At 44.0% G+C, this 23642-nt stretch overlaps 1 protein-coding gene across 1 annotated transcript; it reads right to left on the bottom strand.

Annotated features, from left to right (window-relative positions):
• Positions 1-9062: 9062 nt before the first annotated feature.
• Positions 9063-22656, bottom strand: LOC108716516 (potassium channel subfamily K member 17). The gene is made up of 5 exons (XM_018262705.2): positions 21942-22656; positions 13691-13805; positions 12530-12696; positions 10965-11133; positions 9063-10147 (listed from the first exon to the last, which is right to left on the bottom strand). The coding sequence occupies exons 1-5, from the start codon at positions 22155-22157 to the stop codon at positions 9828-9830; spliced, it is 987 nt and encodes a 328-aa protein (XP_018118194.1). The 5' UTR covers positions 22158-22656; the 3' UTR covers positions 9063-9827.
• Positions 22657-23642: the final 986 nt, after the last annotated feature.

The following is a 23642-nucleotide window of genomic DNA, read 5'->3' as shown; positions in this document are numbered from 1 at the left end:
CTAGAATTGCTGATGTTTTGATTAGGAAATGGGGGACCAACTCTCTCAAAACAACTTTACCTCAATTATCCTTTGACTCTACGACCACCAAATGAATATATTTAAAAGAATAAAGAAAAGAAACCCTTACCTTATGATTGTGTTTAAGATCACACCAAGGTGATTTCTTTCAGCTTTCTTCTTTTAAATACTGGAATTGCAGATGGTGCAGTTATCCTGTCCGATCCAACAGAACCAGGTTGGTCTGGCTAGACAGAAAGTATGGTCAGCAACTGCCTCTTATTGATGAGTAAAAAAAACATCAATCAAGGCTGCCATCATGGGGAAACATAATGGTAACTTAGCAGGGCTCTCCTCTCCAGGGGTCACAATTGGTAACCCACTGGCACCTGGGCCCCCTGAGTGGTTGGTCCTACCAAGAGTTATAATGGAGCCAATACAAGAAATAGTCCCCTGCATACCTTTCCTGCCCAACCACTCTCCATCAGGCACCTTAGGCACCCCAGTCGGAGGGAGGGGAAATCGATGAAGGGGAAGGGACAGAGGTAGAGGGGAGTGATGGAGGGAGGGAGTGAAGAGTGATAGAGGGGAGAGGAGGAGGCGAGAGCACAAGGGGAGCGAACCACCCGGACTAGGGGTAGGCAGAAAACAGCTACTTGCCCAGCACCTCCACAGCGTTGCGCCATGGGCAGGTGCCTCTTCTGTCTACCCCTAGTTCCGAACGGCTTCCCATTATGCCAAGACCCCACTCATAGACTCCTAACCCAACCCACTACCTTGCAAGTCCTGCCTCCTTCACAATCCCTAAATCAACCTTTTTTGTCTTGGGTCCCCCTCTCTTGACAGAGCTCTTGACTGGTGTGACCCCTGAACCCCTGGGCTGGCAGGACACTGGGCTGGCCCCAACCCTTGTGGAGCCTGCCCCCCACCCCAGGTGCATTCCCCCCGGCAAGAAGTACAGGTGCTGATTGGCTGCCCCTCCCTCCTTCAATCATACCTGTAAGAGGGAAGTAAGGTATATAACAAGGGGGTGGTGGCAGCATTTGGAGCTGGAGCCCACGACTGGGTTGAAGGGCCATCCAGGTTGCAGCCCCAGTGGGCCCCAGACACCCCAGTCCGACACTGCCTGTACCCCCGATGCAGTCAATAGCCCACAAAGCATTCTGCAGTGCATAACAGATAGCCCCCAGTGCCTACTACAGTTTATGCATTAGCACACAGTGCCTACGCATTTTACCCCCTGTAGCCTATTCATTTTATCCAGTAACCTGCAACGTTAGAAATGGTGTATCACCTACAGAGTTGGCCTTAGGGTGAGTACTAGAGAACAGAGTTACGACAGTATTATATCTTCCCTATCAATATGTTCTTAACTGAAATCCTCCTATTACTGTAAGTGCATCTCCCCCCGCCTCCTCCACCGCACATTTGTTAGGAAGGCGCATTCATTTGTTCAGGATATGAACTTTTTCAGCCTGAACTGCTTCCTTAATACTAATAGAATTAAATATTGGATAAGCCGGTGCCGGTTAATATGTATCAGAGTGATGAGTCCTTTAGAAATAATTCAATATATTCTTCTTAGAGATAGTAAGTTAATGAAAATCGCCTTTTTTCCACCCTCTTCGATTCATATTTCTTTCATTAATGATTTAATTAATTTGCTGCAATAAACGCCCTTGGCAAAGGCACACGGAGCAGGGAGAGAGGGAGTCTGACATATTTCTAGGAAGCCAAAGAAGATCTCCCATCCATCAGGAGATGTTCCTAAAAACTCCATAAAACGTGACCTTGCATTCAACCGTCCCCCTCTCCTTTCCATTATTCTATGCGCACACCACCATCCGTGAATTTATATTCATCAGCCGCAGCTCACGGGCTTGTAAAATCTATTTCAGTCTGTGTGACAAAATCTCCACCTGTCCATAAAGTGGAATACACGCAGCGATATTGGGTGACATTTATTGTCCAAATTGCCCCCCAAACTGGTAAATCTGTATCACATCAAAACTTGCCTATTAATGAAGAGGTATGTACTAACACCAGGACTGTCTAAAACAAGGTAGGACTACTCAGGGGCAGATTAATGCCTAGGCTATCCTTGGCTTTAGCCTAGTGGCCCATAGTGGTCAGGGGCCCATGGGTTTTTTTGCAATTTAAAAAAAAAAAGAAAAGAATCTGCATCGTCTGTCTGTAGCTCAGAGGTGCCCAGGACATTGATCGCGGTCTACCAGTAGATGCCGGTAATATTCCTGGTGGACCACGACCTGCCAGAAGTTTAAAACGGGGCTTCGTAGCCTTGACGTCACAAGTCTGGCGAGATGAGACAAAGGGACAAATTGACTTAAGGGCAAAGTGACTAACGCCAGCAAAAATTTGCCAATGTGATGTCATTTTGGTACTTCGGCGATTTACGAACGGGCGCAGGCGTAACTTCGCTAGCGAAAGAGACTGACGCTGGCGCTCATTCCCACTCAATTGCCAGGCGAAGTTGCGCTCTGGCGAAGGGACATAACTGCACAAATTCACTAAGATGCGGATTTTACTGAACGTTACCTCTTGCGCCAGACTTGCCTTCGCCACCTCAGACCAGTTCTGAGGGTCGGCTCAGGTCCGGACTGAGAATTAAAATAGGCCCTTCAGGTACACAGAGGCCCAATCAGCAGGCCGGGATTTGCGGCAAGGCCGCATAGGCCCGGGCCTAGGGCGGCAAAAAAATAGGGGCGGCATGCCGCCCAGCCGCATTATGGGGACGTGTGCGTCCCCATTAAATTACAGCAGCTGCGCCGGCGTTTTTTCGCCGGAGCGCTGGGAAGGGAAGGTGAGGTGGGCGCTAGGACTGCGCGGCCGCCTGGTCGGACCGCGCGGCCTAGGGGCGCCGGTCATTGAAATCCGGCACTGCCAATCAGCCCCCTACCAGCCCACTAAATACTGACTTTCTATGGCACCTTATAGCAGCCCCTCTGGCATTTGCCAGAACCCACAGATTGCCAGTCCGGGCCTGGGCTGGTGGATCTATGGCGAGTGCCCGAGTCTTTAAACAGAGTTAATCTGTAGAACATTCTGTATCCCCATCTGGGATCTTCAGAGAACGAGAGCAGCGAGGAACAACAAGCACATGGCGCAGCCTTTGGAGTGTGGCATAAAAACCAGGATTATCCGTGTGTAAGAAGTAGAACATTGTGCTTGGGGGGCACCCGACCCATCAGCACTGACTCCCTTCCACCCGCCTTTTCATTTAACATATTTATTTGTCTATTTACATAACTTTTTATTGCCGGAATTTTTGCTTCATCTGTTACTCTACTAAATTCTGGGATCCAATCCAGAAGAAACAGATGCGCAGCTACTGGACCGGCACCAAACCTGGGACCTGCCTCTTGATACCCCTCAGCCTGGTCTTTAGGGAGTGCAGATAAAATGCAGATTCTGTTTCTGTCTGTACAACATTGACCAATGTCAGGGAAAGAGGTTTGTGCTCTGGGTACAGATATCACAGCCTCTACATTTGCAGCTGATCTTGGCTGTTAGGGAATGTTGTGAGTTGTAGTTGGGAAAGATCTGAAATGGGACCCTGTACTGGCTGACTCACTAAGGATGATTGGAGCTGGATCTCGACAAATTTAATAAAGCTTTTGCAAACCCGGAAACTGTTTAGCGACCACTTCCGTCAGTGGAAGACCGTTTGCGAATTTTATAGTTTGCGCCAATGCGCATTAAATGTAATAAAACTTCTTACTGAAAAAGTCGTTATGTTTGCTCCAGAAGATTACAACACCTTCAAGCACTTCTTAAGAGTGCGCAATTAAAATTCGCAGTTAATGGAACAATATTACATTGCGAGATGTGAATCTTTAGTCTTATTGGTGTCTTACTTTAATTACATTCCCCCCTAACTGTTTGTTTGGCAGTGAAAAACAAAGGCTGCTTTTGGGACAAATATCCATATTTATAATGATATAGTGATGAGCGAAAAATTTGCGAATCAGTGAAAACTTTGCATTGAAGGCAATTTTTCTCACTCAAAACTCATTAAAGTCAATAGGAATTTTTCATGGCAACTTTTTTTGTCTCTGCTCCTTTTTTGTCCAAAACGCATTAAAGTCCATGGGCATTTTTTTTTATGGCAACTGTTTTGTCTTGGCAAATTTTCCCATAGCAAATTTTTTCTGCAGTTTTGCGGAGAAATTCGCAGATCGTGAAATGCAGAATTTTGCCACATATCAATGGTTGGCGAAAAGATTTGCTCATCACTAATAATGAATTTTGTAGCCTTAAGGAATGATGATCCAAATAAAAGAAAGTGACCAATTGGAATTTTTTAAGAGTAGGCCAATCTGTATTATGCTAGAAGATAAACTTCCCCCAACAGGCGTAAAAGCATTTCATGAGTCATGAAGAACCCCAACAATCTGGCTGGATGCCCCCCTCGGATGTGACTATTATCCTGCCTGTGTAATTAGAAGAAGGACCAACAGCCCATTATTACAGGTGGAGCCAGCGCTGTGATTAATTCCTTCCTTGTATAACGGGGCTACCACTCTCTCGCTGGGGCAACTGACCAGCCACGTGTCCCTAAACCCCAAATCCAGCTGTTGTACCAGGCACTTCATGTATCTGGCTGGGCCATACGGGAGCTGCACCAGCAAATAACATTCAGCTTCTACTGCAAACATACAATATTCTGCCCTGCCCCTGAATCCCTCAGCTCACTGGGAACTCAGTTGGCCAAAATAATAGTTTGAATCTGAACTGTCCAATAAAAGGTCAGACAGAGAAACCTAACAGCCAACCAATGACTGAAACCAGAAACATCCTTTTAACTAATTTCATATAAAATACAATATCATACGCTATACAGTACAGTATTGTGCTCAGTAATTACATGAGCTCCAGTTTCCTCCCACATTTCGAAACATACAGGCAGGTTAATTGGTTCCTGATGTAACTGTGTGTGTGATAAGGATCTTAGATTGTAAGCTCAGTGGGGCACGGACTGATGGGAATGTGATAGGGCCCATAGATTGTAAGCTCACTGGGGCAGGTACTTATGGGAATGTGATAGGGTCCATAGATTGTTAGCTCACTGGGAAAGGAACTGATAGGAATGTGATTGGGACATTAGATTGTAAGCTCCACTGGGGCAGGGACTGATGGGAATGTGATAGGACCCATAGAATGTTAGCTCACTTGAGCAGGTACTTATGGGAATGTGATAGGGTCCATAGATTGTAAACTCACTGGGAAAGGAATTGATAGGAATGTGATTGGGACATTAGATTGTAAGCTCCACTGGGACAGGGACTGATGGGAATGTGATAGGACCCATAGATTGTAAGCTCCACTGGGGCAGGGACTGATGGGAATGTGATAGGACCCATAGATTGTTAGTTCACTTGGGCAGGTACTTATGGGAATGTGATAGGGTCCATAGATTGTAAGCTCACTGGGAAAGGAACTGATAGGAATGTGATTGGGACATTAGATTGTAAGCTCCACTGGGACAGGGACTGATGGGAATGTGATAGGACCCATAGATTGTAAGCTCACTGGGGTAGGTACTTATAGGAATTTGATAGGGTCCATAGATTGTTAGCTCACTTGGGCAGGTACTTATGGGAATGTAATAGGGTACATTGATTGTAAGCTCACTGGGAAAGGAACTGATGGAATGTGATTGGGACATTAGATTGTAAACTCCACTGGGGCAGGGACTGATGGGAATGTGATAGGACCCATAGATTGTAAGCTCACTGGGGTAGGTACTTATAGGAATGTGATGGGGTCCATAGATTGTTAGCTCACTTGGGCAGGTACTTATGGGAATGTAATAGGGTACATTGATTGTAAGCTCACTGGGAAAGGAACTGATAGGCGTGTGATTGGACCCATGGATTGTAAACTCATTAGGGCAGGGACTGACGTGAATGATAATCTCTGTACAGAGCTGTGTAATATATTGGCGCTATATAAATAAAGGGGAATATTAACACTAGACATGTAGCTGGTAAGAAGAGCAGTCCCATATTTATAGAACTTGACCAAGCTGTAGCCAATCAGAGAACTAGAATAGTTTTGTCAGAAGGAGAGAGTTTGGTTGGTATTTATCATTCAAGCAGGATTATGGAGCAATACCAGGGAAACATGGGGCTGTATGAGCCAGATATAGGATTTTGCAATTAGGGAACATTCATTCGAGTGCTGAGTTCCATCCAGTGAAGCACATTTGTGAGCAACACCAGATTTATAGTCATATCTTAAGATAGTGATGCTGCTAAATAATCATAAACAGCAGATATATTGTATTTGCCCTGTACCCGGGTTATATCTACATCTGCTGCCCCTGCCTTCTTATATGATATAAACTTGTGAAATCTACTAATTGCATTTAACCTTTTAACTGGCCCAGCTCTGTGTCCCATAAAGAATAATGGAGGAGGTTGTACTTCCCAAAGCTGGGAGGCTGCAGCCTTAGTATCACCTGTAATACAAGTGGATACAGGATAAATGGGGGCCCAGTGGAACACTGTGCCTAATGGTAACTCTGTGCTACTGTTACTGGGCTGAAAGTGTGTAGCCGTGTGTAGTGGGCGACACCTGCTGGCGAGTTGTGGTATTGCTTTATGGAAGAGTTTGTGCTTGATTTGTGAGCAAGATCATTCTATGTATATATATATATATATACGCAAGCTTTTCTAGCCCAGAGTGCCCTCCATTAATCCATTAAGGGATTACGATCTCAGACTGGTAATTATAGGCCAGTAAGTTTGACATCTGTGGTGGGCAAATTATTTGAAGGCTTGTTAAGGGATCACATTCAAAATGTTGTCTAGTGAATGACATTATGAGCAGCAATCAGCATGGCTTTATGAAGGATAGGTCATGTCAGACTCATTTGATCCATGGGTCCACTTTTTTTTTAACTTGTTCATTAATGACTTAGGGGAGGGTGTTGTAAGTAATGTATCAGTGTTTGCAGATGACACAAAACTATCCAGCCCAATTAATTCCATCCAGGATGTGGCACTTGCAACATGATCTTGACAAACTGGCAATCTGGGCAGCTAAGTGGCAAATGAGATTCAATGTTGATAAATGTAAAGTCATGCACCTGGGATGTAAAAATATCCACTTATACCCTTAATGGGACTGCACTAGGCAAATCCATTATGGAAAAGGACCTTGGAGTCCTTGTAGATGATAAACTTGGCTGTAGCAAGCAATGCCAGTTGGCAGCATCAAGGGCAAATAAGGTCTTGAGCTGTATTAAAAGGGGCATAGAGTCACGGGAGGAGGGGGTCATTCTTCCACTGTATAGAGCACTTGTAAGGCCCCATCTAGAATATGCCGTACAGTTTTGGTCTCCATCACTCAAACAGGACATTATTGTATTAGAGAGGGTACAGAGAAGGGCAACTAAGCTGGTGAAAGGTATTGAAAATCTTAGCTATGAGGAAAGACTGGCCAAATTGGGGATGTTCACGCTGGAGAAGAGGCACTTAAAGGGGAAGTAAAGTCTATAATAGAATAAGGCTAGAAATGCTGTATTTTGTATACTAAATATAAACATGAACTTACTGCACCACAAGCCTAATCAAACAAATGATTTATGCTTTCAAAGTTGGCCACAGGGGGTCACCATCTTGTAACTTTGTTAAACATCTTTGCAAGACCAAGACTGTGCACATGCTCAATGTGGTCTGAGCTGCTTAGGGATCGTCATTAATTATCAAAACAGCACAAGTCAAATAATATCTGCCAGAAGCCGATACAACAAGACTGATTAATAATCAGAATATACAGACTGCACTGGGTCCTGTGTTGTCATGTAATCTAATGTGGATTTTATAGTTTTTGTATTGTTTAATACAAACTTTCTCAAACTCTGCAAAACCAGTGGCTGCAGCAAAATAATCCTCCAAATGGAATCCCAGTTTATCTGTTTAAATCTGGCTCCATGATCTTTGTCCCTGCAGCTGGAGTTGGAAACAGTAAAGGGGACGTAAAAAATAAAATCCAATACAAATCTCTACACAGTCGCCGATTGCTCTACAGGGAAACAAACAAAGCTGCTTGAGTTCTGCATGGCTGGGAAGTAAGGTGGGGGCCAGGGCCGGCCTTAGGCCAATTGGACCAATTGGGCCCAATTGGGCCCCGCACCTCTGGGGGGCCCCGCACCACAGGGCAGCACAGATAATATTTCCCTCAGCACATGATGCTGCCTGGCCTGCCCCCAACTTTGAGAGTCCAGCCCATCCCCAAATCCATAGGTCTAGCCTGCCCCCAACTCTCATAGGCCCAGCTTTCCTCCAACCTTGATAGGCCCTGCCTGCCCCCAATCCAACCAAGCCTGCTCCCAAGCTGAATCGGCCCAGCCCCAAACTAATTGGCCCAGTCCACTCTCCTATTTCCTCCCTCTCTCTCTTACCCTGTGTGCCCCTATTATGTTACCTTGTCTGCCCCTTTCCTTTCTATTTTGTGCCTGTATGCCCTTATTTTCCTAAATACTTGGTGTGTCAGTAGCCAGCAACACTTTGTCTAGGGGCCCCGCCAACATGGTCCCAATTGGGCCCCACATTTGATAGGACCAGCCCTGGCGGGGGCTCCCCCTGCTGTTCATAAGTATGATTGTTTCCCTGCTCAGCAGTTAGGGACCATCTGACAATTCCTATCCACAGCAGTAAATGAAGGGAGTATTTCACTGCATACAGTCAGGTTTCTTATAAAAACTGTGCAAATTTTTTCATTAGAGTATTTTGGAGATAGGTTTCTTTTTCATTAAAGAAAGTAAAAATGGAATTTTATTTTTTTGCCTTTACATGCCCTTTAATTTTATAAATACTTTGGCTACTGCTTTACTAGTAGATGGTCTCTTCCTATGTCTGAATTCTGTACATACTGCAAAAAGTGGGAGGGCGGAGGCTGCTGTTTGCCGGGGGGATAACTTTGTTCTGTGGTGTTGGGTATTTGGGGGGGAGAAACCCTAGAACATCCTGTGCAGGGGGGATGGGAGGTTTCACCCCCATGTCCCCTCTTTGCAGCAGTGACACCGAGTAGCCGTGTAACAGAAATACAGATTTATTTTGGGTACAAAACCCCCTCAAACCAACTATTGATTTACGTGAAGATGATTAAATGGACTTTGATCACATGATTTTGGGGAACAAGTCTTCAAGGTCCTGAAGGGGACTGAAACGTTGTCTTGTTTTATTAATATGTTCTAATAAAGAGTTAAGCTTTTCCTATTTTCTAAGTCCCATTGTGCATCTACATTTATGTGAATTTATATATCTATATATATATATTATAGCCTTTCAATATATCCCCCCGTCACTGACCCCCAAGTGCGAGTTGTGGCTCTATTGTGTCCCAGCCACTTGTGTTATTGTGATATCTCCTTATTTAACCCTCGGTGACCTCCCACTTGGTTCCTATGGTAACTGAGGATGGAAATTGATTGTTACAACAAATGTTAGTGTGTACACGGTGTCTGCCGCGGACTGGACTGGTTTCAGAGCAGCTCTGCAATATACACCTCCCCTCACACACCCTTCAACATTTTCCATCCCATCATGGCTTTCTTTTGTGACTGACCCATTAACCCTAGAATTTGGGGTCATATGCCCCCCCACATACTCTATATGTTCATGTGCTCTTTGTATCTTGACCAGCGTAACAATTTGGTTTGAGATAGTGAGGGGCTTATTTACTAACACCAGTCTAGTTACCCATAGCAACCAATCAGCTTGTTGTTTCACAGCCTAATTGCTGAATGTTTATGGGTAGCAGCACGGCTGCAATTTAGCGCCTCTGTTTATGTTCCCCATTCACTGGGAATGTTCATATTTCAGTTTGTCGCTTTTGTATAATTCGCTGGCGTCGGTTTTGTTCTGATCCAGTGATCCAGTCCTGTTACTCTCTTTGTCTCCGTCCTGTTTGGCGGCACATAGCGATCCCTCCGGTTCCATAAGCTCCTCCTCCGCCGCCTGATTCTTGTTTTTCCTGCTACACGGACATTTCTCCTTGCACTTCTCCAGCGCGTCTGCGCCCGCGTTTATACCCAGCGCCAGCCACGCTAAGCCAAAAAGGATCCAGATTGCCACCAGGTTTCTGTACCAGTTTGGGTATTGCTTGTCCGGGTTCCTCCCTGCAAACACAATAATAAAAGATGATGGACTAGATAACTAGATGTTACTGGGCCCCACAGCAAATTCATTTTAGGGTCCCAACACATTCAGAGGTTGTTCTGTAGTGGGACAAAAGGCAGAAACACCTACAATAGTGGGGCTCAGATTCCCATAGCCTTCCACGGAGAAACTGATACTTTACATTGTCTGCCCTGGGACTACAACTCCCCAGTTTGCTGCATTGTTGGGAAAAAAACCTCTATGATTTTGAGATGTTTTCTAAAACTGTACCACTAGATGGCAGCACTATACTACTCCACACATAAAAAACCCTCGATGATTTTAAGATATCTTCTCAAATTATACCACCAGACCTGACTATAATAATCAGACTCTTTCAATATAACAGATGTGAGCTGTGATAGATCCATCAATTAAAGGGGCGCTGCAAATGAATGGGGTGGTTCACCTTTAGGGTCGCCACCTTTTCTGGAAAAAAATACCGGCCTTCCTATATATTTATCTTTTTTCCCTATTAGTAACATTGGGATCAACCATCATTTTTACCGGCCAGGAAAGTGAAATACCGGTCACCTTTAAAGGAGAAGGAAAGGCTAAAATTAAGTAAACTTTATCAGAAAGTCCTATATAAATACACCAGTAAACCCTCAAAGTAATGCTGCTCTCAGTCCTCTGTCAAATAAAACACAGCATTTCTTTCCTTCTATTGTGTATACATGGGCTTCTGTATCAGAATTCTTGTTTCCAGCTTAAACCTCCAGGGTCCAGGGATTTTATAGGGTCCCTTAATGGTGTAATGAGGAGAGAAATACCCACCAACCACATAGTCCCCGAAGCCGATGGTGGCGAGAGTGATGAAGGAGTAGTACAATCCCTCCTCGTACGTCCAGCCTTCGACTTCCTTAAAGAGCACCGGGGGCAACAGCAAGAACAGCAGGAGCCCAATCAGCAGCGCAAACCCACTTGTCATCAGCTTAGTCAAACTCTGAGAAAATGAACCCAAGAGAGGTCATTGGAGGGGCAGTTGGGGTACAGTATGGGGTAATTGAAGTACATTAAGGGGCAGTTGGGGTACAGTATGGGACAGTGGTCATTCAGAGTACAGTATGGGGCAGTTGGGGTACAGTATGGGGTAATTGAAGTACATTAAGGGGCAGTTGGGGTACAGTGTGGGACAGTGGTCATTCGGAGTACAGTATGGGGCAGTTGGGGTACAGTATGGGGCAGTTGGGATACAGTATGGGGCAGTTGGGGTACAGTATGGGGCAGTTGGGGTACAGTATGGGGCAATGGTCATTCAGAGTACAGTATGGGACAGTATGAGGCAGTTGGGGTACAGTATGGGGCAGTGATCATTTAGAGTACAGTATGGGGCAGTTGGGATACAGTATGGGGCAGTTGGGGTACAGTATGGGGCAGTGGTCATTTAGAGTACAGTATGGGGCAGTTGGGATACAGTATGGGGCAGTTGGGGTACAGTATGGGGCAGTGGTCATTCAGAGTACAGTATGGGACAGTATGAGGCAGTTGGGGTACAGTATGGGGCAGTGATCATTTAGAGTACAGTATGGGGCAGTTGGGATACAGTATGGGGCAGTTGGGGTACAGTATGGGGCAGTGGTCATTCAGAGTACAGTATGGGACAGTATGAGGCAGTTGGGGTACAGTATGGGGCAGTGGTCATTCAGGGTACAGTATGGGGCAAGGGGAGAGATACTGATACATAACGAGTGACTGCACATTCTTATTGACTGTTAGGGAGAAGACACACAGAGCTACTAGTAGCAGCTACAAAATGCCAAAAAATACACTACCATAGACAAAACTGAGAATTGCCTCTGCTAAAACACACACAGGGGCATATTTATCAAAGAGTGAAGTTTCACTTTCACCCACTGATAAATACTCTTTTAAAAATCCCTCAGAAATGAAGAGAGAGAGGCGGGATTTCACTCTAGTGAACTGTGGTGATCTCTAACTTCACTCTTTGTGTCTCAGCAAAGCCAATTATCACTATGGTCTATTTTGTAGCCGCGACAAGTAGATCTGTGTGTCTTGACCTTTACTGCCCCCAGGTACTTGAAAGACGCAAGTAACAGCAGCCAATCAGCAGTCACTTGAGATGAGTCATTGTAAGAACTGGCCTATTGAGCGCAGGGAAAGATGCAGCCAGCACTGATCTCCACTGACCAAAATGTGATTGTAAAGCCCCCAACTTATAAAAACTTGTGCCTCTATCTACTCCCCCACCATACGTGGCTGCTGATTGGATAGTCTCTATGGTCCCCCCATAGGACAGAGAGGCCTGACTGTGACACTAGGGGAGCCATGCCTGGGATAGCCAATAACAGCTGAGGGTGTTGAGCCCCTGGGGTCCCTACCTGGCGCCGGATTTTCTTTCCCATGATGTCACCGCAGCGATGAACCAATGAGAGCATCTTGTGGCCAATGCGGTTCAGCAGAATGAGGTTCAGCGGGATCCCAAACAGAGCAAAGAAGATGCAGAAGGCACGACCACCTACAGTAGTGGGACTCAGATTCCCATAGCCTGATGGGGAGAAACCAATACTTTACATTGTATGCCCTGGGACTACAACTCCCAGCATTCCACCTTGCTGCATTGTTGGAAAAAAACTCTATGATTGTATGATGTCTTAAATTATACCACTAGACCTGACTATAATAATCAGACTCTTTCAATATAGCAGATGTGATCTGTGATACATGCATCAATTAAAGGGGCGCTGCAAACGGGACATTAAAGGGGTGGCTCACCTTTGAAGGAGAAGGAAAGGCTAAAACTAAGTAAGCTTTATCAGAAAGGTCTATATAAATACACCAGTAAACTCTCAAAGTAATGCTGCTTGGGGTCCTCATCTCATTTCTATTGTGTACACTTGGGCTTCTGTATCAGACTTCCTGTTTTCAGCTTAAACCTCCAGGGCTGGGGCTTGAGCATGCTCAGTTTGCTCCTCTCTCCCCTCCCTTTTCCTTCCTTCCTCCTCCCCTCCTTGCTGTAATCTGAGCCCAGAGCTATGAGTGAGCAGGGAGAGAGTCAGGCAGGAAGTGATGTCACAACAAGCTAATATGGCAGCTGCTATCCTAAACAAACAGAGAGCTTCTAGAGCTGTTTACTCATTTATGGTAAATCATTCTACATAATAAATAAAGTGTTATAGCTTGCACTATTGTGGCTAATCTATTGGCAATAAACTGCCTTGGTAGCTTTCCTTCTCGAACTTTTAATATGTTATAAAATGGCTTTTTTATAGGTTTTCAATTATTTGCCTTATTCTTCTGACTCTTTCAAGATTTCACTCTCTATCACTCTCTACACCATACGAAAAGTTATTTTAAAGGTAAACAACCCCTTTAAGGCAGCAGCACCCTGCCATGATGGGGAAATTGTAAAGCATGCTGGGTAACAAATAGCCGTCAATAGACCCCTAGTGAGTGCTAGCTCTATCAACACTTGGGAAGAAGCCGTAGGCTCACAGGGGATGCTGGGACTTGTAGTCAGGAGGAATGATCGCACTACGTACCAATGGTGGTTACAACTGTTACAGAGAAGAAGAAGGAGCCCCCGTAGTTCCAGGTGTTCAGTTCACTGCTGTTTCCCTGTGGGATGACGCCATTCTTGTAAGCGTTAATGACTCCCTGCAGGAAAAGGAACCAGAATATAAGTGATAACGTCTGCAACTCCCGGCTACCTTCAGCATGTGACCTGTGTGAGGTGTGTCCTGCGATCAATAACCGTCTCTAATGCCGAGGTCCAGGTCTGGGATTCAAGATAGCCCCCCCCCCACTAGCCCACTAAATAGTAGGGATGCATCAAATGCACTATTTTGGATTCGGCCGAATCCTTTGCGAAAGATTCGGCCGAATACCGAATCCGAATTTGCTTATGCAAATTAGGGGTGGGAAGGGGAAAACATTTTTTACTTCCTTGTTTTGTGACAAAAAGTCACGCAATTTACCTCCCCGCCCCTAATTTGCATATGCAAATTCGGATTTGGTTCGGCCGGGCACAAGGCTTCTGAATCTGAATCCTGCTGAAAAAGGTCGAATCCTGGCCAAATCCCAAACCAAATCCTGGATTCAGTGCATCCCTACTAAATAGTGAGCGTCTATGGCATCTCACAGCAGTCCCTTGAACCCACCCAGCAGGACTATTATATAGTGAATAAAGTACCCCCTCTTGTAAAATATAAGGATATTATAAGTTACCGAGGAGTTTCATGACCATATAAAAACACGAGGCCGAAGGCCGAGTGTTTTTATACAGGTCATGGAACTCCGAGGTAACTTATAATATCCTCATATTTTACAACTGGGGGTACTTTATTAATTATAATACACAAATTTTAGTGAGTCATGTGACAGAAATTACATCACTACTCACCGTTTATAACTGATGACATCACTACTCACCGTTTATAAGGATATAATTTACAAGATATTCATGGCTTTTGTGTATTATAAAGTAAATAAAGTACCCCCTATTGTAAATTATAAGTATATTATAAGGCCTTCAGTCTGTGCTTTTATACAGGTCATGGAACTCCGAGGTGACTTCTAATATCCTCATATTTTGAAGCAGGTACTCAGTGGCGTAACGACCGGGGGGAGCAGGGGGTGCAATTGGGCCAGGGCCCACACCCCCTCAGGGCCCCCCGGCAGCTCGCGCACCACTGACTTCGACGGAGTTCCGGGCGTACGGAGGGGGGGCCCCGGCTGCACGTCCCGCGCCAGGGCCCGCCCCCCTCTAGTTACGTTACTGCAGGTACTTTATTTATTATAATACACAAGTTTCAGTGAGTCATGTGACAGAAATGACATCACTAAGCTCTGATTATAACCGATGACATCACTAAGCACCGTTAATCAGAATATAATTTACTTTATAGCCATGGCTGTATTACAACCCAGACTATTTGCAATTGCCACTTAGGGTTGCTACCTGACTGGTATTTTACATGCCTGGCCAGTAAAAATGATGGTTTATCCCAATGTTATTAATAGGGAAAAAATATAAATATATAGGAAGGCCGGTATTATTTTCCGGAAAAGGTGGCAACCCTAGTGTCCAACGCAATGGGACACAAATGAACCTGCAGTGAACTCCCCACATGTCAGTCCTCACATTCATTGTCATGTCCATTAATTGGCATCAGTTATAAACCAGTTCTGGTTCCACCATCATATGTTTGTACCATAAATCATGACGGCGCTGTTTTATTGCAGCTCTATGGCAAAAACTGGCCATTGCCTGTGGTGAGAAGTGGTAGTACAACTAATCATGAGTAGCCCTGCGTTTCAGCAACTGATACCGTCCTACGTTTATATCTGATGTTTCAGGGCCAAACTTCACGGGAGATTTGCTCAGATTGTGTCGGATCGACGAATCTCTTCCTACAAGTCGGATCAATGTATAATGGGACTGATACATAAATCTGATGTGTAAACTACATGGAAACTTTCCCATACGACACGACTGCACACTGTCTGTATCACATGAGATAAAATCTGAAGCTGACTTATAACAGGACAGGAATAACAGGACAGGAATAACAGGACAGGAATAACAGGACAGGAATAACAGGACAGAATTAACAGGACAGGAATAATAGGACAGGAATAACAGGACAGGAAATACAGGACAAGAATAACAGGACAAGAATAACAGGACAGGAATAACAGGACAGGAATAACAGGACAAGAATAACAGGAGAGGAATAACAGGACAGGAATAACAGGACAGGAATAACAGGACTTGAATAACAGGACAGGAATAACAGGACAGGAATAACAGGACAAGAATAACAGGAGAGGAATAACAGGACAGGAATAACAGGACAGGAATAACAGGACTTGAATAACAGGACAGGAATAACAGGACAGGGATAATAGGACAGAATTAACAGGACAGGAATAATAGGACAGAATTAACAGGACAGGAATAACAGGACAGGGATAACAGGACAGGAATAACAGGACAAGAATAACAGGACAGGAATAACAGGACAGAAATAACAGGACAGGAATAATAGGACAGAATTAACAGGACAGGAATAACAGGACAGGAATAACAGGACAGAATTAACAGGACAGGAATAACAGGACAGGGATAACAGGACAGGAATAACAGGACAAGAATAACAGGACAGGAATAACAGGACAGAAATAACAGGACAGGAAATAACAGGACATGAATAACAGGACATGAATAACAGGACATGAATAACAGGACAAGAATAACAGGACATGAATAACAGGACAAGAATAACAGGACATGAATAACAGGACAAGAATAACAGGACAAGAATAACAGGACATGAATAACAGGACAAGAATAACAGGACAAGAATAACAGGACATGAATAACAGGACAGGAATAACAGGACAGGAATAACAGGACAGGAAATACAGGACAAGAATAACAGGACAAGAATAACAGGACAGGAATAACAGGACAAGAATAACAGGAGAGGAATAACAGGACAGGAATAACAGGACAGGAATAACAGGACTTGAATAACAGGACAGGAATAACAGGACAGGGATAATAGGACAGAATTAACAGGACAGGAATAATAGGACAGAATTAACAGGACAGGAATAACAGGACAAGAATAACAGGACAGGAATAACAGGACAGAAATAACAGGACAGGAATAATAGGACAGAATTAACAGGACAGGAATAACAGGACAGGAATAATAGGACAGAATTAACAGGACAGGAATAACAGGACAGGGATAACAGGACAGGAATAACAGGACAAGAATAACAGGACAGGAATAACAGGACAGAAATAACAGGACAGGAAATAACAGGACATGAATAACAGGACAAGAATAACAGGACATGAATAACAGGACATGAATAACAGGACATGAATAACAGGACAAGAATAACAGGACATGAATAACAGGACAAGAATAACAGGACATGAATAACAGGACAAGAATAACAGGACAAGAATAACAGGACATGAATAACAGGACAAGAATAACAGGACAAGAATAACAGGACATGAATAACAGGACAGGAATAACAGGACAGGAATAACAGGACAGGAAATACAGGACAAGAATAACAGGACAAGAATAACAGGACAGGAATAACAGGACAAGAATAACAGGAGAGGAATAACAGGACAGGAATAACAGGACAGGAATAACAGGACTTGAATAACAGGACAGGAATAACAGGACAGGGATAATAGGACAGAATTAACAGGACAGGAATAATAGGACAGAATTAACAGGACAGGAATAACAGGACAGGGATAACAGGACAGGAATAACAGGACAAGAATAACAGGACAGGAATAACAGGACAGAAATAACAGGACAGGAATAATAGGACAGAATTAACAGGACAGGAATAACAGGACAGGAATAACAGGACAGAATTAACAGGACAGGAATAACAGGACAGGGATAACAGGACAGGAATAACAGGACAAGAATAACAGGACAGGAATAACAGGACAGAAATAACAGGACAGGAAATAACAGGACATGAATAACAGGACATGAATAACAGGACATGAATAACAGGACAAGAATAACAGGACATGAATAACAGGACAAGAATAACAGGACATGAATAACAGGACAAGAATAACAGGACAAGAATAACAGGACATGAATAACAGGACAAGAATAACAGGACAAGAATAACAGGACATGAATAACAGGACAGGAATAACAGGACAGGAATAACAGGACAGGAAATACAGGACAAGAATAACAGGACAAGAATAACAGGACAGGAATAACAGGACAAGAATAACAGGAGAGGAATAACAGGACAGGAATAACAGGACAGGAATAACAGGACTTGAATAACAGGACAGGAATAACAGGACAGGGATAATAGGACAGAATTAACAGGACAGGAATAATAGGACAGAATTAACAGGACAGGAATAACAGGACAAGAATAACAGGACAGGAATAACAGGACAGAAATAACAGGACAGGAATAATAGGACAGAATTAACAGGACAGGAATAACAGGACAGGAATAATAGGACAGAATTAACAGGACAGGAATAACAGGACAGGGATAACAGGACAGGAATAACAGGACAAGAATAACAGGACAGGAATAACAGGACAGAAATAACAGGACAGGAAATAACAGGACATGAATAACAGGACAAGAATAACAGGACATGAATAACAGGACAAGAATAACAGGACAAGAATAACAGGACATGAATAACAGGACAAGAATAACAGGACAAGAATAACAGGACAGGAATAACAGGACAGGAATAATAGGACAGAATTAACAGGACAGGAATAACAGGACAAGAATAACAGGACAGGAATAACAGGACAGAAATAACAGGACAGGAATAATAGGACAGAATTAACAGGACAGGAATAACAGGACAGGAATAATAGGACAGAATTAACAGGACAGGAATAACAGGACAGGGATAACAGGACAGGAATAACAGGACAAGAATAACAGGACAGGAATAACAGGACAGAAATAACAGGACAGGAAATAACAGGACATGAATAACAGGACAAGAATAACAGGACATGAATAACAGGACAAGAATAACAGGACATGAATAACAGGACATGAATAACAGGACAAGAATAACAGGACAAGAATAACAGGACAGGAATAACAGGACAGGAATAACAGGACAAGAATAACAGGATATGAATAACAGGACATGAATAACAGGACAAGAATAACAGGACAAGAATAACAGGACATGAATAACAGGACAAGAATATCAGGACAAGAATAACAGGACAAGAATAACAGGACATGAATAACAGGACGAGAATAACAGGACAAGAATAACAGGACAAGAATAACAGGACAAGAATACCAGGACAGAAATATCAGGACAAGAATAACAGGACAAGAATAACAGGACATGAATAACAGGACGAGAATAACAGGACAAGAATAACAGGACAAGAATAACAGGACAAGAATAACAGGACAAGAATAACAGGACAAGAATACCAGGACAGAAATAACAGGACAGAATAACAAGACTAATTGGTTGTGCCTCCCTATGGCACAACTGGGTGCTGACTCAGCTTTATTATAAGAGATTTAATTAAAGGCAAAATGCCCAATTCTGGTCGTTAATCTCCAGTGCAAACAATGGAAACGTGACATGAGGTCTCACTGCTCCAGTCGTTTCATCTCCCTGTGTTTGCCGAGTAAAATCACTGGGGGGGGGGAGGCTGCTGGGAGTTGCAGCTACTCCCAGCAGCCTCCAGTAATCTGTGTCCTGTCTGTGTTGGATCCAATGCTGATACTCAGGGACCGGAGCTGTTTCATGTCCCAGTGCTGAGCTGATCGTTTGGATTATTCTGATTAAACAATCTGATCCCTTGGCAAATGTCTCGGAGAACCTGGGACTTTACTCACCAGGAAGCCAAAGAAAAAGACTTTCACCCCATTTGGCTCTTTAGTTATCGTTTCCCTTTATTTTCTCAGGGCACAAAATATGTTTTACATGAAAAGCCTCTTTGGCCAAGACAATATCTGAGCCAATAATCATTAACAAAGTTCCCTGAAACTTTCTGGAGGGGAGTCTCTTGCCCCTTGTGTACAGTCTGAACCATTTATTCATTTTGTTGCTGATCCCTGTAGCTTATTCAGTTTTGTTGGGGTCCCAAGAGAACAGCTAAATCTCAACCAAACTTATCCATAATCCCTGTGCAACCTATAGCCTTCCCATTACTGATAAGGAAGTGAAGACAGAGGGTTTTAGGGTCTTCAGTACAATGACTGGCACAGAGGCAGGACCCCCTTCCAAATTAAACTTACTGTAAAGACACAATTATCTGCACCTTGATGAGGCTGACGTGCGATATGGGGAATATAACTGATCAAACTTGTGATTGGCTCCCTCTTGTCTGCTGGGAGGAGCTACTGCTGAATAAAGCATCAAAGAGTTCCCTTATATATTTATATATAGTGATCATATATTAACTGCCTCTTCTCCAGTGTAACCAATCCCAACTTGACCAGTCTTTCCCCATAACTGATCCCTTCCATTCCCTTTATCAGCTTAGTTGTTCTTCTCTGTACTTTCTCTATTTCATTACTGCCCCTTAAAAGAGAACTAAACCCTAAAAATTAATGTGGCTAAAAATGCCATATTTTATATAGTGAACTTATTGCACCAGCCTAAAGTTTCAGCGTCTCAATAGCAACAATGTCCAGGACTTCAAACTTGTCACAGGGGGTCACCATCTTGGAAAGTGTCTGTGACACTCACATGCTCAGTGGGCTCTGAGCAGCTGTTGAGAAGCTAAGCTTAGGGCTCGTCACTAATTATCAAGCAGAAAATGAGGTTGGCCTGTAATATAAGCTGATGCTACAGGTTTGCTGATTATTAAATTCTGATGCTAATTGCACTGGTTTCTGTGCTGCCATGTAGTAATTATTTGTATTAATTACTAATCAGCCTTATATTGTGACATTTCTATTCTATGTGTACTGTATATTGTGAGTGGGTCCCTAAGCTCAGTAAGGGACAGCAGCACAGAGCATGTGCAGTGAATCAGCAGAAAAGATGCTGGGGAGCTACTGGGGCATCTTTGGAGACACAGATCTTTACTGCTAAAGGGCTGTGGTTGCCTTGGGCTGGTACAGAGGCACAAAACATAATGTACAACATTTCTACCTACTTCTTTAGTTTAACTTTCCATGTCCTTTAAGGTTTGTGCAACTGTTTAACTTTCAGAGCAGGAGGAACAATGGAGGGTTTGGTTCCTTAAATAAACCACTTCTTTTTGTGCTGTGGTATTTCCCATCAGTCTCAGCGCCGAACACAAACCGGTTCCCTTACTCATATATCTGTGCAACTGTCACTTTCATGGCCATACTGTTTAATTTGCACAGGGTGGGGGTACGTTGGGAGGAGCCCCCGGGATACAAAAGGGGCCGTGAGAAATGAATGCAGTTACAATACCCAAATGTTATTTAATTTCTTTGTATATATACATTTATTTCACAGCACTATGCAATATATTGGCGCTCTAAAAATACATGATAATAATAATCATACCCCTGCTACCCTGTAACTGTATCATACACTACCCCCCCCCCAAATAATAACCTACAGTTGGACTCATTGGTTCTTGTGTTTCCCAGTAGCCATAGAATGTCTCACAGTAGCCATAGAACGACTCAGGTCCGGACTGAGAATTAAAATAGGCTCTGGCATTTCAGGTACACAGAGGCCCAAACAGCCCACACAAAACTGACTTTCTATGGGACCTTAAAGCAGCCCCTCTGGCATTTGCCAGAAATGTATATATACAGTCTGGGCCTGGAACGACTCTCAGTAGCCATAGAATGACTCCCAGTACCCATATGACTTCCAGTAGCCATAGAACAACTCCCAGGAGCCATAGAACCTCTCCCAGTAGCCATAGAGCATCTCCCAGTAGCCTTAGAGCATCTCCCAGTAGCCATAGAACTTCTCACAGTAGCCATAGAACGTCTCACAGTAGCCATATGACTCCCAGTAGCCATAGAACGACTCCCAGTAGTTATAGAACGTCTCACAGAGAATGTGGGAACTTTCTGTGTGTTCCAGACTGAGCTGCGGCCAATTAGGTAACAGTTACAGTCAGCAGTCGGTTACCTTTTTATCAAGATGTATAAAATGATTGACATCAGAATCCAGCAGGATAAATAACCAGGACAGGGAATCCTTTACCCCAGTGTGTCCCACCCCCCATAACACAAGAGAGGAGCCCATTATGTGGGACCCAGACACCCCCTTACTGTGATGAAGAGTTCCAGGGTCCGGTTGTCCATGCAGGTGAAGTTCCTCAGCAGATCCCACTTGTCCTGCTGGAAGGAGAGAGTCTGCTGCTCCTCAGCTTTGCTCTCCAGGGCCCAGAAGATAGCGGCCCCCACCAGTAAGTAACAGATGTAAATGAGCAGAAGGATAAGTGTCACTGGCACTTTGCAGTGGTTCAGTCTCAGGCAGCAGGGCATGATGGGAAGCAGCAGCAGAGGGATGGATAAAGAATGGTGGGGAGGGAGGCTAACAGCAGGACACCAGTAGCAGCAGCAGCATAATGAGTAAATGAGCAGCAGTGAGAGAGCAGGAAGCCCAGTAAGTTACACTTTGCTGAGATAAATCTCTGGGTGGGGCTGAAGGAGACTCACAAGTCTGGAGGAGGTTCAGATACTCACTACCCTCATCCTAAGGAGAGCGGGGCCCATGCATACACCCTTTCACTGCCGCACCCAGTGACATACACCCATTCACATACACCCAGTGACATACACCCAGTCACATACACCCAGTGACATACACCCAGTGACATACACCCAGTGACATACACCCAGTCAGATATACAGACAGACACTAGAATTCTTGGCGGGGAGGGGGGCAGTAAGCAAGGCTCAGCTTTTGTAGATGTCTGATATATATAAATATATAAAGGTTAGACAACTCCATGGGGATGTAAAACTTCAAATCCCAGCAGCCCCCTGGGCCCAGCTCTTGTAGTCTTATAGTGAGGCTGTAATCTGCTCTGTGATTGCCCAGTGTGAGGGGCAGTATAGGGAGGAGTCACATGATGGGAAGCAGCCCCCCCCCACACCAGCAGATAAACGAAAGTGAAATGAGGAAATGAGTTAACCCTTTTGCGGCAGGAGAGGAAGTGAGACAGGAAACTGCGCCACTAACTCACCTCTCGTTCAGTAACATTTGTATCTGGGACGCGGCCGGATTTAACATTTATACACTAATTCCTTGTTTAGGTTTAGTTCTCCTTTAAAGGGGTAGTTCACCTTTAAGTCAGCTTTTAGTATGTTATAGAATGGCTAATTCCAAGCAACTTTTCACTTGGTCTTCATTGTTTATTTTACAACTGCTCACATGATGGGAAGCAGCCCCCCCCCCCCACCGGCAGATAAAGGAAAGCGAAATGAGTTAACCCTTTGCAGCAGGAGAGGAAGTGAGACAGGAAACGGCACCAGTAACTCACATCTTGTTCAGTAACATTTGTATCTGGGACTCGGCCGGATTTAAGGTGGGAAGAAAGGGTCGGGGAGGCAGATAGTAGTATAGTGCCAAGCAGATATTTTGAATTGGAAATTAAATCTTCATCAAGAATATCCAACCTACTGTTGCCTGACAAGGGGCCCCAACTTATATGCATTAACTCTACTTAGCTGACATGCTGAACCATTGAGGCTCCTTTACCAATCACATTGTAGCTTTGTTACTTTGTAACTTTGTTACTGCCTAAACTGCAGATTTGCACAGGACCTGTGTATGTGCTGCCACCTAAAGGGAGAAAGGGTGAAGTGCACAGGGCAGAACACACTGCTATTCCTTATGTTTGTGATATAAAAGAGAAAGGGCTCCGTCAGTCTAGTCAGTTTCACTCTAAATCTCTAATGACTGACCCTCTCAGTCCTCGTAATATTTATACACTAATTCTTTGTTTAGGTTTCGTTCCCCTTTAA

This window comes from Xenopus laevis, chromosome 5L (assembly GCF_017654675.1).
Source record: "Xenopus laevis strain J_2021 chromosome 5L, Xenopus_laevis_v10.1, whole genome shotgun sequence".
Lineage (NCBI taxonomy): Eukaryota > Metazoa > Chordata > Amphibia > Anura > Pipidae > Xenopus > Xenopus laevis.
Note: the sequence above shows the minus strand (reverse complement) of the source record. Positions and strands in the feature narration are given on the sequence as shown.

Excerpts from the sequence above, each read along its gene's own strand:
- LOC108716516 (XM_018262705.2), bottom strand. The coding sequence starts at position 22,157 with ATGCCCTGCTGCCTGAGACTGAACCACTGCAAAGTGCCAGTGACACTT. Across the intron at positions 13,806-21,941 it reads CCCTGGAACTCTTCATCACA|GGAGTCATTAACGCTTACAA; the intron begins GTAAGGGGGTGT and ends CTTTTCCTGCAG. Across the intron at positions 11,134-12,529 it reads GAAAGAAAATCCGGCGCCAG|AGTTTGACTAAGCTGATGAC; the intron begins GTAGGGACCCCA and ends TCATTTTCTCAG.